The sequence below is a fragment of the Aphelocoma coerulescens genome, chromosome 17 (genome assembly GCF_041296385.1).
Source record: "Aphelocoma coerulescens isolate FSJ_1873_10779 chromosome 17, UR_Acoe_1.0, whole genome shotgun sequence".
NCBI classification, from domain to species: Eukaryota; Metazoa; Chordata; class Aves; order Passeriformes; family Corvidae; genus Aphelocoma; species Aphelocoma coerulescens.
This window is the reverse complement of record NC_091030.1, coordinates 110,851-130,356: the sequence shown is the minus strand read 5'-3', so window position 1 is coordinate 130,356 and position 19,506 is coordinate 110,851. Positions and strand designations below refer to the sequence as shown.

Sequence of the window (19,506 nt, the reverse complement as noted above, 5' to 3'; positions counted from 1 at the left end):
ACAAGGCAGTCGCTGTGGTGCTGCTCAGCTCTGGCAGCATCAGCACGTGGGCTATTATGCTCAGCAAAGGCTTGATCTACAAAAAAAGGGGGTTTCCTCTAGGTTCCTCCCCCATCTCTGACCTTGCGGAACAGGAATAACAGGGGGAAATCAGAAGGACCTTAATGTCTTTTGTCCAATCTCTCTGCCTAGCCAGTCTATCCCAGCAGGAAAGTGAACCAGAGATACCAGACACAGCTCCTGGTGTTTACTGTATCTGCAAGTTCAGCTGAAATATTCTCGCTGCTGTCCATGTGGAGCTTCCTGCTCCAGCACAGGGAGTTGGGACAAAACTGCTGATGGCAGCTCTGCTCTTGCTGCGTTTTCTGTACCAAAGTGCCCTCGACAAGCTGCTTTGAGACACACTGGCATTTCCATCCTCAGGGTGGCCCAGTGGATGAAGTTAGGGAGATTTTGGATATTCTTGGAAAAGACTTTTGGGGGGTTTGTGGTTTCTTAGGGGAGGGTTTATTTTCTCTCACTATACAGTTTATCTTGGGGCCAGCCCAGACTCTTCTGACAAACAGAGATGTCTGTTTTTATATAAACAATGCAGTTATTCAGCTCTCCTTCCTTCAAGCTACTGCAAAGCACCAGTTGCCATTCGTATCTAGCCCACCCCTGCCTCTCTGCTGGCCTTTCCGGATGGATAAAGGGTTGGTGGTTATGTAGGCACCACTTGTGTGGAAGGACCTGCACTCATTTGCACACTGGGCAGACAGGGGATGCCACCAGAGCAGGGAGAGATTTCATGTAAAGGGGAGCAAAGCAAGGAGGTTTCAAAACCCCAAGGCTCTTAGGAGCAGAAGCTGTGTAAAGTCACATAAAATAAGAAACAGAATGTGAAACTGAAGCTTTGACAACTCTCAGGGATTCTTCCTGATCTGATGGTCACATCTGGATGGGGTCTCGCTTCCCTGACTCCAGTCACATGCAGGGACGTGGCTGTGTCTGAGCTGCTGTCTGTCTTCTCATGTTCTCCTACCCAGCTGGGCTCTGACTGCAGGCAGGATGGCTACTGTAAGGGGCAATCACAGCCTATGGGCGAGGATTTTACTATGCTCATGAGCACAAAGTTCAAACAAAGTTGTTCTTTGGCATTTTAGTTTGATTTTTAGTGTCCTCCTGTTCTTGACTCCTCAGTTCACGCGCTGCCCGCAATCCCTGCGGGACCGCGGCTGGGGCGAGCCGGGGGGCGGCTCCGGGAGCCTCGTGACCCGCGGGCGGCGGGGAGGGGCTCGGGGGGGGCGGGACAGCGTCTCTGGCCCGGCCCTGCCCGGTCCCGCCGCGTCCCGCGCTGCTCAGACTGGGCTTCCCACGCCATGGACCCGCCCGAGGAGGTGCGGGCTCGGCTGGAGCGGTGCGGACAGGGCCATCTGCTGCGGTTCTGGGCCGAGCTGGACACAGCGCAGCGCGGAGCGCTGCTGGCGGCGCTGCCGCCGGGGCTGGGCGAGCACTGCCGGCTGGCGGCGGAGGCCGGGGCCCGCCAGCGCGGCCCGCCCGAGCGCCTGGACGGCCGGATGGAGCCGCTCCCCGCCGAGCTGCTGGGCAGCGCCCGCCGCAGCGGCCCCGCCGCGCTGCAGCGCTGGGAGGCGGAAGGTGAGCGGGCCGCGAGGCCGCCTGTCTGTCCCGTCCCCGGGCTGCCGGGGTCCAGCGCGGGGGTTCGGGGGCAGCCGCGTTCCGCCGAGCCCCAGCGGTGCGGGAGCGGGGCTGCGCCCGGCGGGGCCCCGGGGCAGGAGCCGCCTCTTGCGGTGGCACCGCGGGGCACCGATGGGTCCGTCCCCGGCACCGCGTGCTCCCGGGGCCGGCGGCCGGCGGGTGGGAGCCGCAGGGACGGCGGGTCGGACAAGGAGGGAGAGAGCGGGGTCACGGCCACACCCCGGCCCGAGCGCCGGCAGCCGGTGTCCTGGACCCGGGGAACATTGGGTGAGACACCGAGTTTCCACTCTGCGTTATGGAATGCAGCAGCCGAGGCCCCGCGGCCGTGCCTGGTAGGATCAGATCTCTACAACTCCATGGCAGGCGGTGATAGCCAGGTGGGTCTCAGTCTTTCCTCCCACATAACAAGCGATGGGACAAGAGGAAAGGTCCTCAAGTTGTGTCAGAGGAGATTCAGTTTAAGTATTGGAGAAAATTTCTTCACTGAAAGGGTGGTCAGGCGTTGGCAGAGGCTGCCACGGCAGTTGTGGAGTCACCATCCTTGGAAGTGTTCAAAAAACATAGGGACGTGACACTGACAATACTGTTTAGAGGGCATAGGGGTATTCTGTCAAAATGATTTGCAGTATCTGTCATGAAAAATATGTAATACTAAAGGATTTAAAGGGGCTCCAAGAGAGCTGGAGAGGGACTTTGGACAAGGGCCTGGAGTGATAGAACAAGGGGGAATGGCTTCCCACTGCCAGAGGGCAGGGTTAGATTGGATATGCGGAAGAAATGCTTCCCTGTGAGGGTGGTGAGGCCCTGGCACAGGCTGCCCAGAGAAGCTGTGGCTGCCCCATCCCTGGAAGTGTTCAGGGCCAGATTGGACAGGGCTTGGAGCACTGGTCTAGTGGAAGGTGTCCCTGCCCATGGCAGGGGTGGAAGGAGATGGTCTTTAAGGTCCCTTACAAGCCAAACCATTCTATGACTCTATGAGTCCCTGGGGAGGGTGGGAGCAGGGGGAGTTTCATTGCTGCTGAGCTGGGTAGCTGCCTTTGTGGGAGGATGAGCTCTCAAGCCCACCAACAGATGCAAAGGCCGGTTTCAGGTGCTGATCCCCATCCATGCTGTGCCATGTGTAGCAGAAGGCTGGTGGGATCTGGAAGCAGAGTGGGTGAAGGAAGCCCAGGAAAGTCTATAATCTGTGGTTTTGGGAGCCTGGTAGATGCAGGTGTGTGAAAGGTAGGGGTAATGGGAGAGATGGTGGCTGGATGTGCTCTTCCCACAGCGTGTAAATCTTATATGGATGTCCTGTGCTTTTTTCTAAGTGTACAGTCCTATTTATTTGTAAGGGCTTGCATGTGTCTTGGATCTTTCTTTATAAAATATAATAGCCCTGTTAAAAAATAATTTTAATTAAAAAAAAAAGCCAGGAAAACCCACCTATGGTTGGTAGAGATACTTGCCTAAATTTTGACAAGTTGGCTGCACAGCTTTGACCCAACCTTGCCAGTAAAGAGGTGAGGATGTGTGGGCAGGGGAGTCAAATTTTCCAAGCAGAAAAAGAAATAGAAGCATCGGGGTCACAGGGCAGAGGAGCTTTTCTGCTGTGTCAGACTGCACTGATGGGGCTGAGTGGTGATGGAGGGAACATAAGCTGGTACAGTGAATCATAGAATCCCAGAATGGTTTAGGCTGGAAGGGACCTTAAAAACCATCTCATTCCAACACCCTGCCATGGGCAGGGACACCTTCCACTAGACCAGGTTGCTCCAAGCCCTGTCTTACCTGTTCTTGAACACTTCCAGAGATGGGGCAGCCACAGCTTCTCTGGGCAACCTGTGCCAGGGCCTCCCCACCCTCTCAGGGAAGCATTTCTCATCTATCTAACATCTATCATATCTAACCATGGCCTCTGTCATTGTGAAGCCATTCCCCCTTTTTCTGTCATTCCAGGCCATTGTCCAAAGTCCCTCTCCAGCTCTCCTTTAGGCACTGGAAGGGGCTCTAAGGTCTCTCTGGAGCCTTCTCTTCTCCAGGTGAATGCCCCCAGCTCTCCCAGCCTGGCGTCAGAGCAGAGGGGCTCCAGCCCTTGGAGCATCTCCATGGCCTCCTCTGGATCCACTCCAGCAACTCCATGTCCTTCTTGTGCTGACAACCTCAGAGCTGAAGGCAGCACTGCAGGTGGGGTTTCACCTGAGAAGGGCAGAGAATTTCTTCCTCACCTGCTGCCCCTTGTGGGATCAGCCCAGGGCACAGGGGCTTTCTGTGTGCCAGTGGACTTGGTCAGGGCATGTTGAGGTTCTCATCCACACACACCCCCAAGTCCATCTTGGCAGGGCTGTTTGAGGATGTCACAGTGAGGAGGAAGGGACCCTTTGAGCCCTAGAGGCAAATGGGGCTGGGTCAGGGCCACTGTTAAACTAACAACTTTATCAAGCTGGGTCACTTGTTCCCCAGCCAGCTAGGTGAGTGAGGAGCTGGTGTGTCTGCCTTGTGCCACTGGCTGCAGCACGGAAAGGAAGGGAAGGCTAGGCTGCCTGTGTGGGCTGGCCTTGCTGGTGGCCAGCACTGCCTGCAGCAGCCCAGGTCTAGTGTGTTTGGGATCCTGCCACTGTGCCCAAATCACCTGGCCCTGAAGTCTGATGGCTCCAGGCCACCTCAGCCCTACAGGCAGCCTGAATTTCTACCAGAAGGGGTACACACAGATGTTCTGTTTCCTTTGATTTGTTTTTATGATCTGGTTTAAGGAGGGCAGTTGGGAGCAAAGCCTTTGTTCTGCTGAGCTCAGGCATTGCTGTGTGTCCCTGCAGACGTGGCCTTGTCACCAGCAGCATCCCTGCATGGCGTTTCCCAGTGGAACCCATGTTGTGGGCACAGGCTTCACGGGATCGTGGGTCTCTGAGGGGATGCAGCTCTGGAAGGCCTGTGTTTGCAGTGAGCTGCTGGTGGTGTTGAGCAGGGTGGGAGCAGATGAGCTGTCCCAACCTGCTGCCCAGCATCCCTGAGTCTGCATGGCTGGTACAGCCTGTGGCTGTGGGGTCACTGTCACCCTGAGCTGAGCTGCTCTGTCCGTGGGTGTCTGAGCTCTCCACAGCTGCCACCTGCATTGCATCCTCCAAAGACTGAACAGCTGAAATGATGTCTCCTCCTTTCCCCTTCCCCTTTTTCTAGGATAAAAAAATGATGGATAAAAGAACCTCAAAACAGACAACTCAAAACTTGTCTTGGGAACACCTGAGATATTTTTAATAGTTAAAAAACTAATACTACTATTATTGTCTCTCAGACAACAAAACTGCCTGGTTAGATTTGCTTTCAGATCTTAAATGCTGACATTCAACAATCACATTTTCCAAGCAGCCCTAGGGATGATGGTATGAATCAAACACACATACAAGCACTTTTACATTCTGTCAGTGTTCTATTAATGAAATCTAAGTCATGGCCATGGGCTGAGGTGTACCCATTTCATCAGAGTTTGATGAGCCATTCTGGTTATCTGACTGCTCTGCAGAGTTGAAAAGTTTGGACTCTTCTTCACTTGCTGACTGCTGTTCAGTAAGAGAATTCTTGCAAGACCAGTCTGTTCCTCCTACAAAATCTATTTTTGTTATTTTACTTTTTATGCAGAGTAGGACTGGCTGCAGCATTTGTGGGTATCTCAGCAGCCAACACTTTTTCGGTTTAGTTGAGCTGTTTGTATTTCATATGCTGCACAAAATAAGGTGGATTTTTTTTAAGGGGATAGATCTTTCCATTGCAGCCAGATGAGTCAGTTCTTATGAACTTTAGTTGTGAATATTGGTAATTTTACAGCTGGGAAGTCAGAGCAGAGCTACTTACTCAGATTTTTGGGGGTATTTGTTTTCATGGTGACCTAAGATCAGAACTTGGAAAAACTGTCTGGGTTGTAGGGTTGTACCATAAATACTGAGAATGCCATAAATGATGGGAAGCATTCCCCTTTCTGGGTTGTTCATGTGCACCGTGGTGAGCCCTCCTGGAATATGGCCCTGTCAGTCTGCTGGATTATGGAAAAAGTGACATCCTTGATGTTATCAGTGATATTGCTTTGAGCTTGGGTTTATCCCAATGAGGTTGAGGTTTCAGTCCCTGCAGTGAGAGGCTCCTCCAGGAGATGGGTGTGAGATGCCAAATCCCCCTTGGGCAGATCCCATCCCCTTGTCACTGCATGGAAAACTTCTGAGAACTGCTATCTCCTCTGGGGCATCTGCATTTCAGTGGAGTGATGCCAGCTGTGGCACCTGTGAGCTGTGGCTGAGAATTGTAGCTCCTTGCTGCTGTGGGACAAAGTGGGGGCCTCCTTGACTTTCCCAATACAGTGTTCACTCCAGAGTGTCAGGTGAATGATCCCCTTGGTCACAATCTGCTGCTCTGTAGGAACCTCTAATCTGGGGTCTGTGGGATGTGGTCTGTTGCATCAGAACCCAAGTGAGTGTTGGTGTGAGCCTGGCAGTGCAGGGGGGAGATGCAGCAGGGCAAGTGCCCAACTTGTACCACTGGTGGGTGAATCTCAATTGCACTCCAAAGCAGGACCCCCCATGCTGCAGCAACTGAAACCAGCAAATGCTGAGCTCAGACCTCAGGTAGCTTTGGTTTAAATTGATGTGAAATACTTTAGCTCAAGCAGTTTCAGTTCTAGATAATTTTAAAGGAAAATATATTTTTAAAATGTTTTAATTGCCCATTTCATAGAATCAGAGAATGCTTTGGGTTGGAAGGGACTTTAAAGACATGGGTGTGGATGCCACCCACTAGATGAGATTGCTCAGGGCCCTGTCCAACCTGGCCTTGAACATTTCTAGGGATGGGGCAGAACAGTTTGGAAGTGTCCCACAGGGCAACTTTTTTAGGATTGTTTTCCCCCTCCATAAATTCTTTCTGTGCTGGATCCCAGTAGGGAAACAGCACCACCCAAGCCAGGGCACGAGGAGGTCTGGAGCCATGCTCTGGTGCCCCTCCACTCAGCTCTTTCGCTTCTCCTGCAGTGGTGCCTTGCACTGGCAAACAGCTGAGCACAAAGGAAAACCCGTGTCATGGGACCCCTGAGAGCCTGAGACCCTCTGCTCTGTACTTTGAGTCTCATGGGCAGCTCAGTGGAGGCACAAAGGAGCCGTTTATTGCTTGTGGTTTGTTGTGAAATGCTGGTTGTGAAATGCTGGTTGTCTTATTTGCATCACCATGCAGCTCACCCAGATGCTCAATGTCTTTTACATTAGAAATTTAAACCTATTCAAGCTTCCCCTGCTATCCAAGGACCTCCTGAAACTTTGAAATCTCAAGATCTCCACCCACAGGTTTCTCCTTAGGGAGTTCCCCTAATCCCACTTGGAGGATTGAAGATCTCCAGAGGTTGTTTCCACCTCCCACTCCTGTGGCCCTGTGACCCCAGAGGCTGCTCTGCAGCAGAACCATGGCTGTGGAACCACCTCCCTGTGTGCCTGGACACCACCAGCCTTTTTGGAAGGGGGTGTGTTTAGAGGGAAAGATTTGTGTTACTGCTGTGGTGAGACTGAAACTTGTAAGCCTGGGAAGGGGAGTTGTGTTACTGCAATGTCATGGATGACTTAAGTCTTTGCTGAAAAAATTGCTGAAAGCTGCAGTTCTGAACAGAATTAAAATCGAGCCAGGTTGTTAAAACAGCAATTGGTATTTTTGCTCTATTGTTCGTTTAAACAGCCAATTATTTAAAGATTAACATAAACCCAATCCTGTTTTTCTTCTAATTCAATTTCTTTGGTCCCCATATCTTTCAGTCCAAATCAAGAGTGTTTTAGCCCCAGCTGTGGTTAATGTGGGGTGTTTGCTGAGGGCTGGGGTGCTCCACAGGCTGCCCTTGGCTGCAGGAGTGGTGGCAGTTCAGTGCTGTGCAGTGGCAGAAGGCCCTGATAGCTACTGCAGCAGAGCTGTGGCTTCTGACATGGGCAGTGCTCCTTGCATTCCCAGAGAAACACAAAGTATTCCCTAATGAAAAATCCTTCTCACAGTTGTCAGTCATTATTGTGATGCTGGCTTCGGAGAAGACAGGGACCAAAGTCTGAGAGTGAGCTGAGTGTCTGGTTCTTCCCCGGATTCTGGACTTCCCTGATTTGTCAGGAGCACTGAGACTGGTTTTAATTAGATTGTGGAAGTTGCAGCTCCTGCAGGCTTGGCTGTGTTACTAGCCCTGACTGCAGCTTTGTTCAGCTTCTATTGAAGCTGGAGCACAGGTCCAGGTAATTGTTTAAGGCAGATTCCAGAAATGCTCATGCTTTACTCAAGATGATGAGACTTGGCTTCTTTGGGATGTAGAAATGATAAGGGACTTCTGGAGGTCTCTAGTCCAACCCCCATTTGGACCAGAACTGTACACAGCCCGAGGCCAGATCAGCTACAGCTTTACCAAAGTAAGCCTTGAAAACCTTAGGGGACATCTCCCCCCTCTCTGGATGTCTTTTCCAGTGCTGCACAACCTCCCTAGTAAAGACTTTGTATCCTACTGTCCAGTTTGAATCTCCTAAGCTGCTGCTCATGGCTATTGTCTGTTTTCACACCAGTTGTTGCTTTAGATGAGGAACCTGCTGCATCCAGGAGGTGAAATGAATTTTCTCCTGTGTGTGCAGTGGCATATTTCTCTCTGAGCTGCCAACATTGAACTGGCAGCTTCTGGCTGTTGCCTGAGCTCTGCAGCAAGGCTCAGGAGAAGAACATGGGGTGTTGATTGCTTTGGAGGTTCTTATGTTCCCTTGGGCTTCTTTTCCTGTTCAGGTTTACATCAGATCTCACAGAACAAGGTGGCAGTGCTGCTCCTGGCTGGAGGACAAGGAACCCGCCTGGGAGTCAGCTACCCCAAGGGCATGTACAATGTGGGGTTGCCCAGTGGCAAGAACTTGTATCAGATCCAAGCAGAAAGAATCCGCAAAGTGGAGCAGCTTGCTGGCAAGAGACACCACTGCAAGTGTGCCATTCCCTGGTAGGTGATGCAGAGCCAGATCTGCAGTGCAGGGCTCTTTGCATTCCAGTCTTGCCCATGTTGTCTTCAAGAAGCACTGAGCTGGGTGCTGTACAGAGACAGGTCGGGGGGAGCCTTTTGTTGGTGGGATTTGCGATGCCGGTGGCTGGAGGAGGGTGCAGAGGGATGGGAGGTGGCAGGTCCATGTCTGCAGACCTGAGGGATTGAGTGCTGCCTTTGCATCACTGACCACAACCCTAACTTCTGTACCTTGCTGGCTTTCCAAGCAGTTACTGGCAACACCTTAAACAGCACCTTTCAGTGATGGTTTCAGATGCTTTACAAGAAATTTCATTCATTTCTGCTTTCTCAGGTTCCTGCATGGAGGACAACCTAGAGCTCACCTTCCAAGCCACTCTTCCCACCCTTGTCCATAATCTCTGCCACAGCAAAAAACCTCTTGCTTTGTGTTCAGGCCACCTCCTGCTGTCACTGTTTACAGTTGCCACTTCTGCTGGCTGCTCCTGGCTTTCAAAAGAGATGAGCTCTGGGCAAAGTGCAAAATGTGAATTCCCTATGGGATGTGGTGGGTGAGAGGAAGGCACTGCAGATGTGTCTGGAAATGTTTTCTGCTAAACGTTCTTTGTTAGACCGTGAAGATTATGAAGAAATACCCTTATGGTATCAGTGTGTGGTCTGAGGCAAGGTTTCTGCAGTGAAAGAGCAGGTGTCTGAGGGCTACAGGTTGCCACATTGTTTTACAAATTGGAAGTCAAAGTCGATTGATATATTGTTTCCTTATGGAAGGTGAGTCCATATTGTCCTTCTTCCTGAAGCCTTGTATACAGGACCTGAATTGCAAATACATCATCCCTGGTGCTCCTGGAAGCCAGGATGAATTATTTGCAAGATGCCACATCTGTTTCCAGTTCCCCTCCCACAGCTGAGGAGGCAGTTGAAGCAGTTTGCTGCTCCAATACGCCTGAGCCCAGGCTATGCTGTGCTGCAGAGATGTAAATTGGGGCCGGGGGATTGAGGTCCAGGCTCTCCTGTGCCAGGCGTTGTTTCCTTTGTCATGCTGACAGAGGACCTTGTATTCTGTGCTGATAGTTGTTGAAGACCTTGACAGGTAGATGATGAAGGTGGCTTTTAGACAGTAGTGAGGGAGTATAATGGAGGAAGAGACAGAAGCAATGTGGAGCTGAAAGGAGAGGAGGAAATAGAAAAACCTAAGACAAAAACAAATAATGCAGCCAACATACGGGAATACTGCTGCTTGCCTTGGCACTGAAGAGGTGCTGGCGGAGTGAGCTGGTCAGGGTTTCTTTAGACCCTTAACATCAGTTTGAATCTAGAGTGAATGAGGCTGTTTTCTGCCCTTTGTCTTGTTTTCCAGCTCATCCAGATACCCAAATGTTGTTCACATTTAGGGCAAGGCTCTGCCTCTGTCCTGGCTGGAGCTAGGCCAGGGTAGGATCATACCCTGATATGGTCATAGGACCCCCTGCAGCCTTTCTGTTCTGGAGATGAGTTCTGGAAACGAGCTCTCGTGTGCAGTTGCTCACCACAGGATGCTGCTATGTCTCTCATTTCACACTCCTGGGATTCCTCTGTTTTGTGTTCAGTTTGAAGTTTTGCCTTTCTCTTGTGGTGTTCTTTCTCATTGCCCAGCCCCTATTCCTGCCCAGGTACATCATGACAAGTGAGTTCACACTGGGGCCGACAGAAGAGTTTTTTGTACAACACAACTACTTCAACTTGGATAGATCCAACGTTGTCATGTTTGAACAGAGGATGCTGCCTGCTGTCACCTTTGATGGGAAGGCCATCTTGGAGGAGAAGGGGAAAATTGCCATGGCTCCAGGTACCTGCTGTTTGCTCTTCCATACTGTAGTACCATCATGTGTGTTGATAGTTGCTATGGGCCATCAGCGAGCCAGGCACACAGAGCAGGCTTTGGAGGTCAGGGTTAATGCTTCCAGTTAATGTGGAAAGCTGCTGCTAATGTTTCAGGCTGGTAATCAGGAGCATAGCTCTGTTTAGTTCTTGCTGGAGATTTGACCACAGCACATGTTTTTTATCCAAGTCTGGGAGTATTGGTAGGATTAGGAGTGCTGTGGCTGCAGGGTAGGAAAAAGGTGCATCAGCAGAGCTCTCTATGAGGTCTCTGGAGTGCTGCCTCCTGTGGTGAAGGTCAGGAGCTCAAGGCTGATAGCTGGAAATTGGTAAAAAAGCAGCAAGAAGATTAACTCTTTTCAAAATGACAGCAGTGTCTCACCTTGTAATGTTCTCTTAACCTAGACACGGTAAGAGATTTGGTAACAGCAGCCCAGTTAGGACTGTGTTGCACCTGCAGAGTGGTTCTCCTGAGCTGACAAGGGCATCCAAGAAGGAACTGTAAATGGGTGATCTGTGATAAACGTGCAGGTGTCTTTTGTGCAGCTGCAGTTCAAGCCTTTAAAAAGGCATTGAGAAGTTGGGGGGGGAGGAGGGGGAAGATAAACAGAGAATAAGATTTATTTTAGTCTTTCTCCAAGAAAGAGAAGAAACAAGCTTTTGCCCTGCATTGGAGGAGAAATGTAAAAGACTTTTCCCACCCTCTGCATAGATTTGCCCTTTAGTATTCTCCCTCTGAGGATCTCACTAGCCTTCATAGTCTCATAATGCTGCTCAGTGAGGCTGGTCCCCATGGTCCCATTCTGCAAGTGAGAGAGCTGGGGTAAAGAGAGGAACACAGTCCCCTGAACTGTGTGGCAGAACTGGAAATAAAATCTGGTAGCACTGGCTCTTGACTAGAAAACATTCCCTGCTCTTCTGTTCAAGAAAGCTTGTTTGGTACTTTCTGCTTTTGCTCTGTTAGCCACAAAAAAACCCCACCCCAAAGTCACTAATAAGCCAAGACTTTCTCTTTTCTCTTGCATTGTAGATGGCAATGGTGGCTTATACCGTGCTTTGATGGATAATAAGATCTTGGATGATATGAAGCAGCGTGGAATCCAGTATGTCCATGTATACTGTGTGGACAATATCCTCGTGAAAATGGCAGATCCAGTCTTCATAGGTTTCTGTATTTCCAAAGGGGCAGACTGCGGTGCAAAGGTGAAGCAGTGCTAGCACTGGGCTGGTTTCCCACAGGGAGTTTGGGTCTGATGACACTTGGAAGCTGCTGGCTGCAGGGAGCTTACATGACCTGGGGTGTTCAACCCTTTGCCCATCAGCAGCTCACTCTGAGCAGATTTAGAGCTGCTTGCTGCCTGCACTGTGTTCCAAATCCCTACCCATGGGTGTCCTCTGTTCTTCCCAGAGTATTGTGGAAAAATAAACTTCAATTAGGGCAAGGACTATAGCTGCACAGGAAACTACACCCTGAAATTGCTTTCCCTCTATGCCCAGCCCTTTCTACAAAGGCACTTGGGCTGTCTAGAAGCCATACTGGACTGGGTTGTGTTTTATAAATGCACCTTTAAGTCTAATGGAGGCATTTCTTATGCTCTGCTGTGGAAGATGGGGAACGCTGAAACAGCCTGGATTTTGTAAACCTAAAGCAGCAGGTGCCTGAAGAGAAATTTATGTTACTTGAGTCATTAGCACTGTTCAGGCAAATGGGGAGTTGAAGGCTCATAGCTGCAAACAGCTTTCTTTTAATGCCAGATCCTAGTCCTTGATAAGAAAACTGCCCCCCAGGATGCTGATTGCTTTTAACTGGTTTGTCTTCTGAGAAACTGTTCAATTAACAGTTGAGTACTAGGGTTTATGTTGAATTGTTGGGGAAAATATGCCTCCAGACTGCTCTGTGCCCCTTGCACAGCCCTGAGGACTGCTGTGGGATTGTTTGTACTTGGGAGTTGGAATAGTCCTGGGATTTTCTTCCTCTTTGTCATAAACCTGTGTCCTGTGGCTGCAGGTAGTGGAGAAGGCCTACCCCACGGAGCCTGTTGGGGTGGTGTGCTGTGTCGATGGGGTGTACCAGGTGGTGGAGTACAGCGAGATCAGCCCGGAGACTGCACAGCAGCAGCGCCCTGAGGGGGGACTAATGTTCAGTGCTGGCAATATCTGTAACCACTTCTTCACTGTTGAGTTCCTGGAAATAGTGGCCCAGTAAGTCCCAGCAGACCTTCTAGGTAGCTGTGCAGCCCAGAAATGCCTCCGAGAGTGGGTGTTCCTGTTTCTACTCTGTAATTTCAGTTATGGTTACCCACCCTGTGTTGCCTTTCGCTTTCTCTCTCTTCCAAACAGTTCCAAACACCTGTGTCCCATTTCTGACAGCCCCAACATGCTCTCCAGGCCCTACCCAGGGAAGAGGTTCCCAGGTTCACTGTAACTAAATCAATTGAGATATACCAGTGCATGATCTTCCTGGGCCTTCAAGGGTGAGCAGCTGTACAGGCTGCAGTGTGGTCAGTGATGCAGCCTCACCCCACAGATTTCCAGTGGGAATGTCACCCATGCCAAGCCCTGGGAGAAGAGAGTTTGCAAGAGACGGTGAAGTTGCGGGTAGACTCTGCACAGTGGTGTTGGGGAATGGGGATGTGATGCTGGGCATTCAGTGAGCAGCTGCACAGCCTTCCTGAAGAGCTTGAATTACCCTTGGGTGAGGGATCTGCTCTGCTCCATTTTCATCCCAATCAGGTAACAATTTGGGTTGCCTCTTTTTTTTGTAACCTCTGCCTGCAATTTCAGCTTGATGCAAAGTTCTCCCTCTCCTCTGATTGTCATGGCCCAGTGGTACAGGGAGAGCCTGTGGCCAGGCTGCTCTGCTCAGGGAAGTGTTTCCTGGATGTGACCCTGATCACTTGGGAGGGAGCAACACCACCACAACAGTTGAGAGTTGACCCAGAGCAGTAATGAGCTATCTGCTTTCCCTCAAGTGTATTGCTTTTTTTATAAGTGGGCTTGAACTAAATAAAATGGTTTCTTCTCCTTCTGCAGGAAATGGGAGTCGCAGCTGAAGCATCATGTAGCCATAAAGAAGGTGCCCTACATTGACAAGGAGGGAAATCTGGTAAAACCACTAAAACCGAACGGGATAAAGCTGGAGAAGTTTGTGTTTGATGTGTTCCAGTTCTCTAAGTTAGTGACAGACATCATTTTACTTTTCTCCTCCCCTTCTCAGTGTTTGTTTGAATGACTGTAGGTTGAAACAAGCCATCCCAGGGAGCACATGGTTTGTGGGTGGCTTGTTAGGAAGGTTGTTGCATCTATACCCAGCTCCAATCCAACAGTAACGCTGCAAGCTGTAAGGGGAGCTCACAGGGTACTCAGTGCTTGCACCAACCCTGCTCCCAGGCTGGTCATCCTGCTGAGCATGTGCTGGCTGGCCTGGCCTCTGCCAGCCTGGGAAAAATAAAAGGAAATTGAGTGCAAAGCCAATGAAGCCTATATCAGACTTGCAAAAATTGGGTCTTTCAGCATTGTGGTTGACATGGCAACTGCAGCTCTGGTTACAGTTTTGGGTGCTGTTATGCCAGGGCTCAGGTTGCACCCTTTGTGCTCAGAAAACTCTTTACTTAAACACCATGGGGCCAAGTTACTGTTGCTGTGGGAACTGTCAGTGTTCACTTTCCAAGTTCTACAGCATAGCTGGGAGTGCTGTGACATATGTAGTCAGGGGTACTTGTGTCTAGGGAATGTGGGATTTTAGCAATTAAGCATAAGTGTTCTTATAGAATGTATTTTCCAAGGTCTCAAGTTCAGCAGTGAAGATTGTGTTTTAGGCTTAAATAAATGGAAAGGAGAGACCTCAGGCAAACTGAATTATCTTTGTTTGGGGATAGTATTTCTCTTTTTAGGTGATTTCCTTTAGAATAGAGAGCTCAAGGTTTGAACCAGTCTGTTTCCTGATCTGCGTTCAATAAAGTAGTATTGAACTAAAGACAAAACCACGGTGATGGGAACACTGCTGAGTTCTGAGCTGTGACAGGACTCATTTGCAAGCAGTGCTTCCTTGTGCTTTTTTAATGGCTCAAAACCACCTTGGCAGCTGTGCTTCACACATGAAGTGCAGAAATGCACAGATGTTGCTGTGGCGCTTCTTAATTTGCATTCCCATTTCTGGTAAACAGCTGTACTTCACATTCACCTGTGAGGCCTCCCTTGTTGCTTGTTTGTCCCTGGGAACTGGTGTCCTTAGTTGGTCCTTACCTACAGACTCCCATGCAGGGGGCATTTCTTGGGGCACGGTGGGGTGCTCTGCAGTGAGTGCTGTGCTGTGTCCAAGCTCTGGACAATGCTGTGCTCTCTGTCCTGCTGTGCTCTGACCTGTCTTGTTCGGGAACTGCCTGAAGATGTTTCTATGGCATCTCTGCAGAACTTGTTCTTTTTCTCTCCTCTGAGCACAGCTCTGGTGGGTTGGAAGGCTGTAATTATGTTCCCAAAGAGACAAGGCTTCTTGTGTTTTTCCATTCTACAGCCCTGGTACTCCTTGGCTCTTCAGATGGGCGGTGGGCTTCCCTTGGCTTGACTGCCTCAGGCTGCATACAGTGCTGCTCCCTAAAATATAGATGAGCCTTTCTCCCTGAATGTTGTTGTTGCATTAGCAGGGCTGATGACTAGCTCTGGTTTTCATGATCATTGTTTTCTTCCCTTTCCTGGTAGGAATTTTGTGGCATTTGAAGTTTTGAGAGAAGAGGAGTTCTCGCCACTAAAAAATGCAGACACAGCTGACAAAGATACTCCTACCACTGCTCGGCAAGCCCTCCTGGCCCAGCATTACCGCTGGGCTCTCAAGGCTGGGGCCAGATTTGTGGATGAAAATGGTTGCAGGATACCAGAAAAACTCAGGTATAAATCTCTGTGACCTTCTCTGCAGCTTCTCTGCTGGAAGTGCTCAGCTGTGCCAGCTGGCCAGTGGCACATGCTGGGTTCTCCAAAACCAGGCATTAGTGTAGTCACAGGGTGGCTCAGCGTGATTTTTGGTCCTCTCTGGATGTGCAGGTTGATGTCTATTACAGCTCCTGCTCCTCTCATGACTGTGGGTGCTCCAGGTAGTTAGTACACAGGGCTCTGGGCATTCTCTCTGGCAGATCCCTGCTCTTGGGGTAATGAGTTGGCTCCTCCTATAGCACCTTTTTAGACAGGGGCAGCCTTTTCCATCACTCTGGATTTAGCAACGCAGGGAATTTTAATTTGTAGGCCCTGACAGCTTTTCTGACTGTGGTCCCAACAGGATTCTCAGGTGGACTTAAGGATTGGCTGTTAGAGTGATTACCAGTACAGATACTTCCTGCATCATGTATAATGGGAAGCTGCTTTTACTCCATGGGGCCATTACTTCATCAACTCATAGTTCAATAAACCCACAGGTTGTTCATTTTATTTGAAAATCTCTATAAAAGTGGTGTTTTGGTTTTGCTGAGTAACATTTGGGACCTGCTAATTCCTTTTTCACACTTTATTTTCACATAATGTGTGACTACAACAAATGTCTTATCCTTCTGGATATCCTATTCTGGACAATACTTTGAAGAAGTTGCACTGGTTTTTTAAGCATGGCAGGAAGTTAATCCTGTGTTCTCTTCATTAGTCTCTCAGGAACTGAAGATCCTCCGGCTGTGTGTGAGATTTCTCCATTAGTGTCTTACTTTGGAGAGGTGAGAATAACTATCTATGGAGGCATTTTTAAGAGTGTGCAGGTATACATCTGATTTCCTTCCAAACACAGGTGTTTTCTTTAGCCTGGACTTGCTGAAAAATGATAAGGAAACAGGGACTTGGGCTCTGTGTTACCATGATGTGGTTCCATTATGGTTTACTCTTCAGCAGTTTGTTCACTCTCAGTTTTAGCCATCTGTAAAATGAGATTTGCGATGAGGCTGCAGTTTCATGAAGACTCGTGAGCACTTTGAGATCTTAATGAGAAGTGCAGAACATTCAAATTAGAAAATCCATGGGTTCTGTCCTCATTTGTGCCCATCTCCCACAATCAGTGAATCCTGACTGAGAAGTGTGATATGTGTGTGGGCTTTAGGGAAGCCATTACTCAAGTTTGTCCCTCTGAAAAGAATTGATCCTGAGAAGCCTGCTTCCATTTAGCAGTGAGAACAGGAGCTTCCCTGTGTTATACAGAGAGGGTGAGAAATAGTAGATGTCAGGAGCATGTGTGGACACTTTGCTAGGTTTCCACGTGTTAACTTACAAGCCAGCTACCTGCACTAGGCGTATTCCTCAGCACGTGCAGGTGGCGAACTTGTTGCAATCAATACATTGTCAGAACAAAATGTAAACAAGGCAATTGAAGTTGACTTTTCTTTGCTGGGATTGTTCTAATGATTGTTAAGGACACACCTTCCCATGCTGCCCTCCCTCCCCCAAGAAGCTTGTTTCTGACATCACATTTTATGGTTCCTTAGTGCCTCTGCTTGTTGAACCCCAGAAACACTTTCTGTCACTGGGGAAACTGTTACTGTGTTGCCTGTCCTTGACCTTCATCAGTCATTCCTTGAGGACTTAAAAGTTCTGCATTTACAGCCTAACAATACTGTTCTCACACCTTCTCAGGGTCTGGAGGTGTACATGAAGAACAAAGAGTTCCCTTCTCCCTTTGTACTCGACGAAAACAAAGTGGAAATGCTGGAAAATTCTTGAAGTGGGAAGCCTTTCCTTCTCAAATCAGATCTGTGTTTGTGAGATCCATTATAAGAACTGACAGTACTAAAATGTCAGCTATGAAGTGCATTATAAAAAAATTGCTTTGCAGTGTCTGATTGATGCCAAATCTTTGCAGCAGTTGTGATTACACACAGATGTGTGAGCTCCCCAGTGCTGTTTGGTAACTTTGAAGGCTGTGCCTTTTACCTCAGTCTGTTTTGTATACTTGGATGTGAGTGAGGATTAACACTTTCTAGGTGCTAAACAGATCCTGTATTTCTTATTTACTGTTTCATATGAATTTGGAAAAGAGCCAGTCAAAGCCTGATAATCATGTTGCATTCAAGAAGATTCAATTTCTTCAGTGCCTTGTTAGGTTATCTTCTTTGTGTTGGTGTGGTTGTTTTTTTTGGTTTGGTTTTGTTTCTAAATTGTGTGCACAGCTGCAGTCAGTTTGAGGCCCCATCCTGAAAAGTATGGAAGGACTTTGGGTACTGAGGTTTTCTCTCCAGTGGTTAGTTTTTTCCCATATCATGTCCTGATTAGAAGATCCAATTCAGCAATTGCATCCTCTAAGCAAATCATACAGAGTCTGCTCTATGTAGGGATGTTGCTGTGCCTTAGCATTGCTTGAGGCTTGGAGTCCAAAGTAGAACAGACTAGTTTTGTATCTGGGCTCACTGGTCCCATGCCTAGACTGATTGCTCCTTACAGTTGTAGTGACTTGGGTTTTTTTAATTAAAAAAAAAAAAAAAGAATATTTTACAACCCTCTGTCCTTCCTGGCTATAACAGTTTTCCTTTCCATTTCCTGTTTAATATATACCAAATCCCTCAGACAAGGCTCCCTTGAGGTACCTGAAAGTAGTAAGAGAAAAATATCCTAGTGGTAGATTTTAATGCTTAACCAAAACAAAAAAAAAGACTTACTCTCAGCATCAACAGGGTACACAGTAAAACACTCTGCTTCTACACTTTTTGCCCAGGTGATTTTCCAGCACTCTTTCACTTAGGAAATAATTCCATAGATGCCTTTCTTTTAGATATGTTACTAACCATAATGTGAAGATAAGTGCCAGCTAATGAAGGACACTAACTGTCAGAACATGTGTAGCATGTGAACTCAGCCCTGGCCAAGGGCTCCCAGGGTAGCCCTGACCCTCGACCCACCAGTGATTCTTCCTGTTCAGTCTTTGGGCACTGCCCCAGGAAGCTCAAGCCCATCTGATGTAGAACGTGCACTGAGCATCCCCGAGTTGTTTCAGCCTTGGTGAGGAGGCATCAGGTGCACTCTGGTGGCTGGCCTTTGCATCAGAAATGTTCTGTACTCTCCTAAACATGGTGTTAGGGAAGGTAGTGAGAAAAATGTTTCATCTGAAATGTTATTTCACGCTTCTACTGAGGAATTGCTTATGCTGTTTCATTAAGCATAAATAACTTCCATGGCTTTCTACAGTTTCTGATGTGACATTCTATTCAGAATAATAGAGAAGGGAATGGGGAAGTATAAAAATTACTCTGAGAGTAACTACAGTTTGTAAGTATGCTCAAGTTTTCCAAGGAAAGCATCTAAATGTCAGTATCAGAGGTTTTGGTTGTAAAGTGCTTCTGCATGAACTTGAGTAATGATCCTTTCACACATGCAGACCAGCTAATGACAGTTCTGATTACCTCAGTTGGCGTGTGCAGCCAGTAATTCACATTTTTAGTATTAATGAAGCATTTGTCCTTGTCACCCAATTCTGTAGTCTTTTTGCACAGTGTTTCTATGACACATTCCATTCCTGTCAGTCAAGTTTTATATTTGAGAACAAGTTGTGTTGTGTATTTGTGAGTATTGCTCAGCAGTTTGAGCACATGCTTGTTTTACACTGCGCTGTGCTATAAAGGAAGATTTCTTTTGCTTTTTCTAATAAAAGCAAATATAGCAAATAATAAAGTTCTTTCTCTTTTGAAGCTTCAGTTTCCATGCACGCAGAACAGAGCTGCTGACATGGTTTTCAAGGGTGTTTTCAAGCAGAAGCTAAATTAGAATGCTGAATGCCTTGTCTGTTTTTTTTTTTTTTTATTATTATTATTTTCTATGTCTCTTCACATTTTAAACTGGAATATAGAAACAATTTTGAGGCAACTTTAACAAAAAAAATCTGTCCTATAAGTAACAAAGTCTTTGTATGCATTATAAAATGAAAAAAAGTACCTGAAACAAAGGGAAGGCCTGTAGTACTCCAGAAACTTCTGGACATCTAAGCATTTTTAACAATAAAGATGTTACTGTGATTTCTA

General features: G+C 48.2%; 1 protein-coding gene across 1 annotated transcript; it reads left to right on the top strand.

Annotated features, from left to right (window-relative positions):
- Positions 1-1,310: 1,310 nt before the first annotated feature.
- On the top strand, positions 1,311-19,506 carry UAP1L1 (UDP-N-acetylglucosamine pyrophosphorylase 1 like 1). The gene is made up of 9 exons (XM_069031718.1): positions 1,311-1,638; positions 8,452-8,656; positions 10,324-10,499; positions 11,562-11,734; positions 12,540-12,733; positions 13,565-13,705; positions 15,230-15,415; positions 16,158-16,224; positions 17,132-19,506. The coding sequence occupies exons 1-9, from the start codon at positions 1,362-1,364 to the stop codon at positions 17,216-17,218; spliced, it is 1,506 nt and encodes a 501-aa protein (XP_068887819.1). The 5' UTR covers positions 1,311-1,361; the 3' UTR covers positions 17,219-19,506.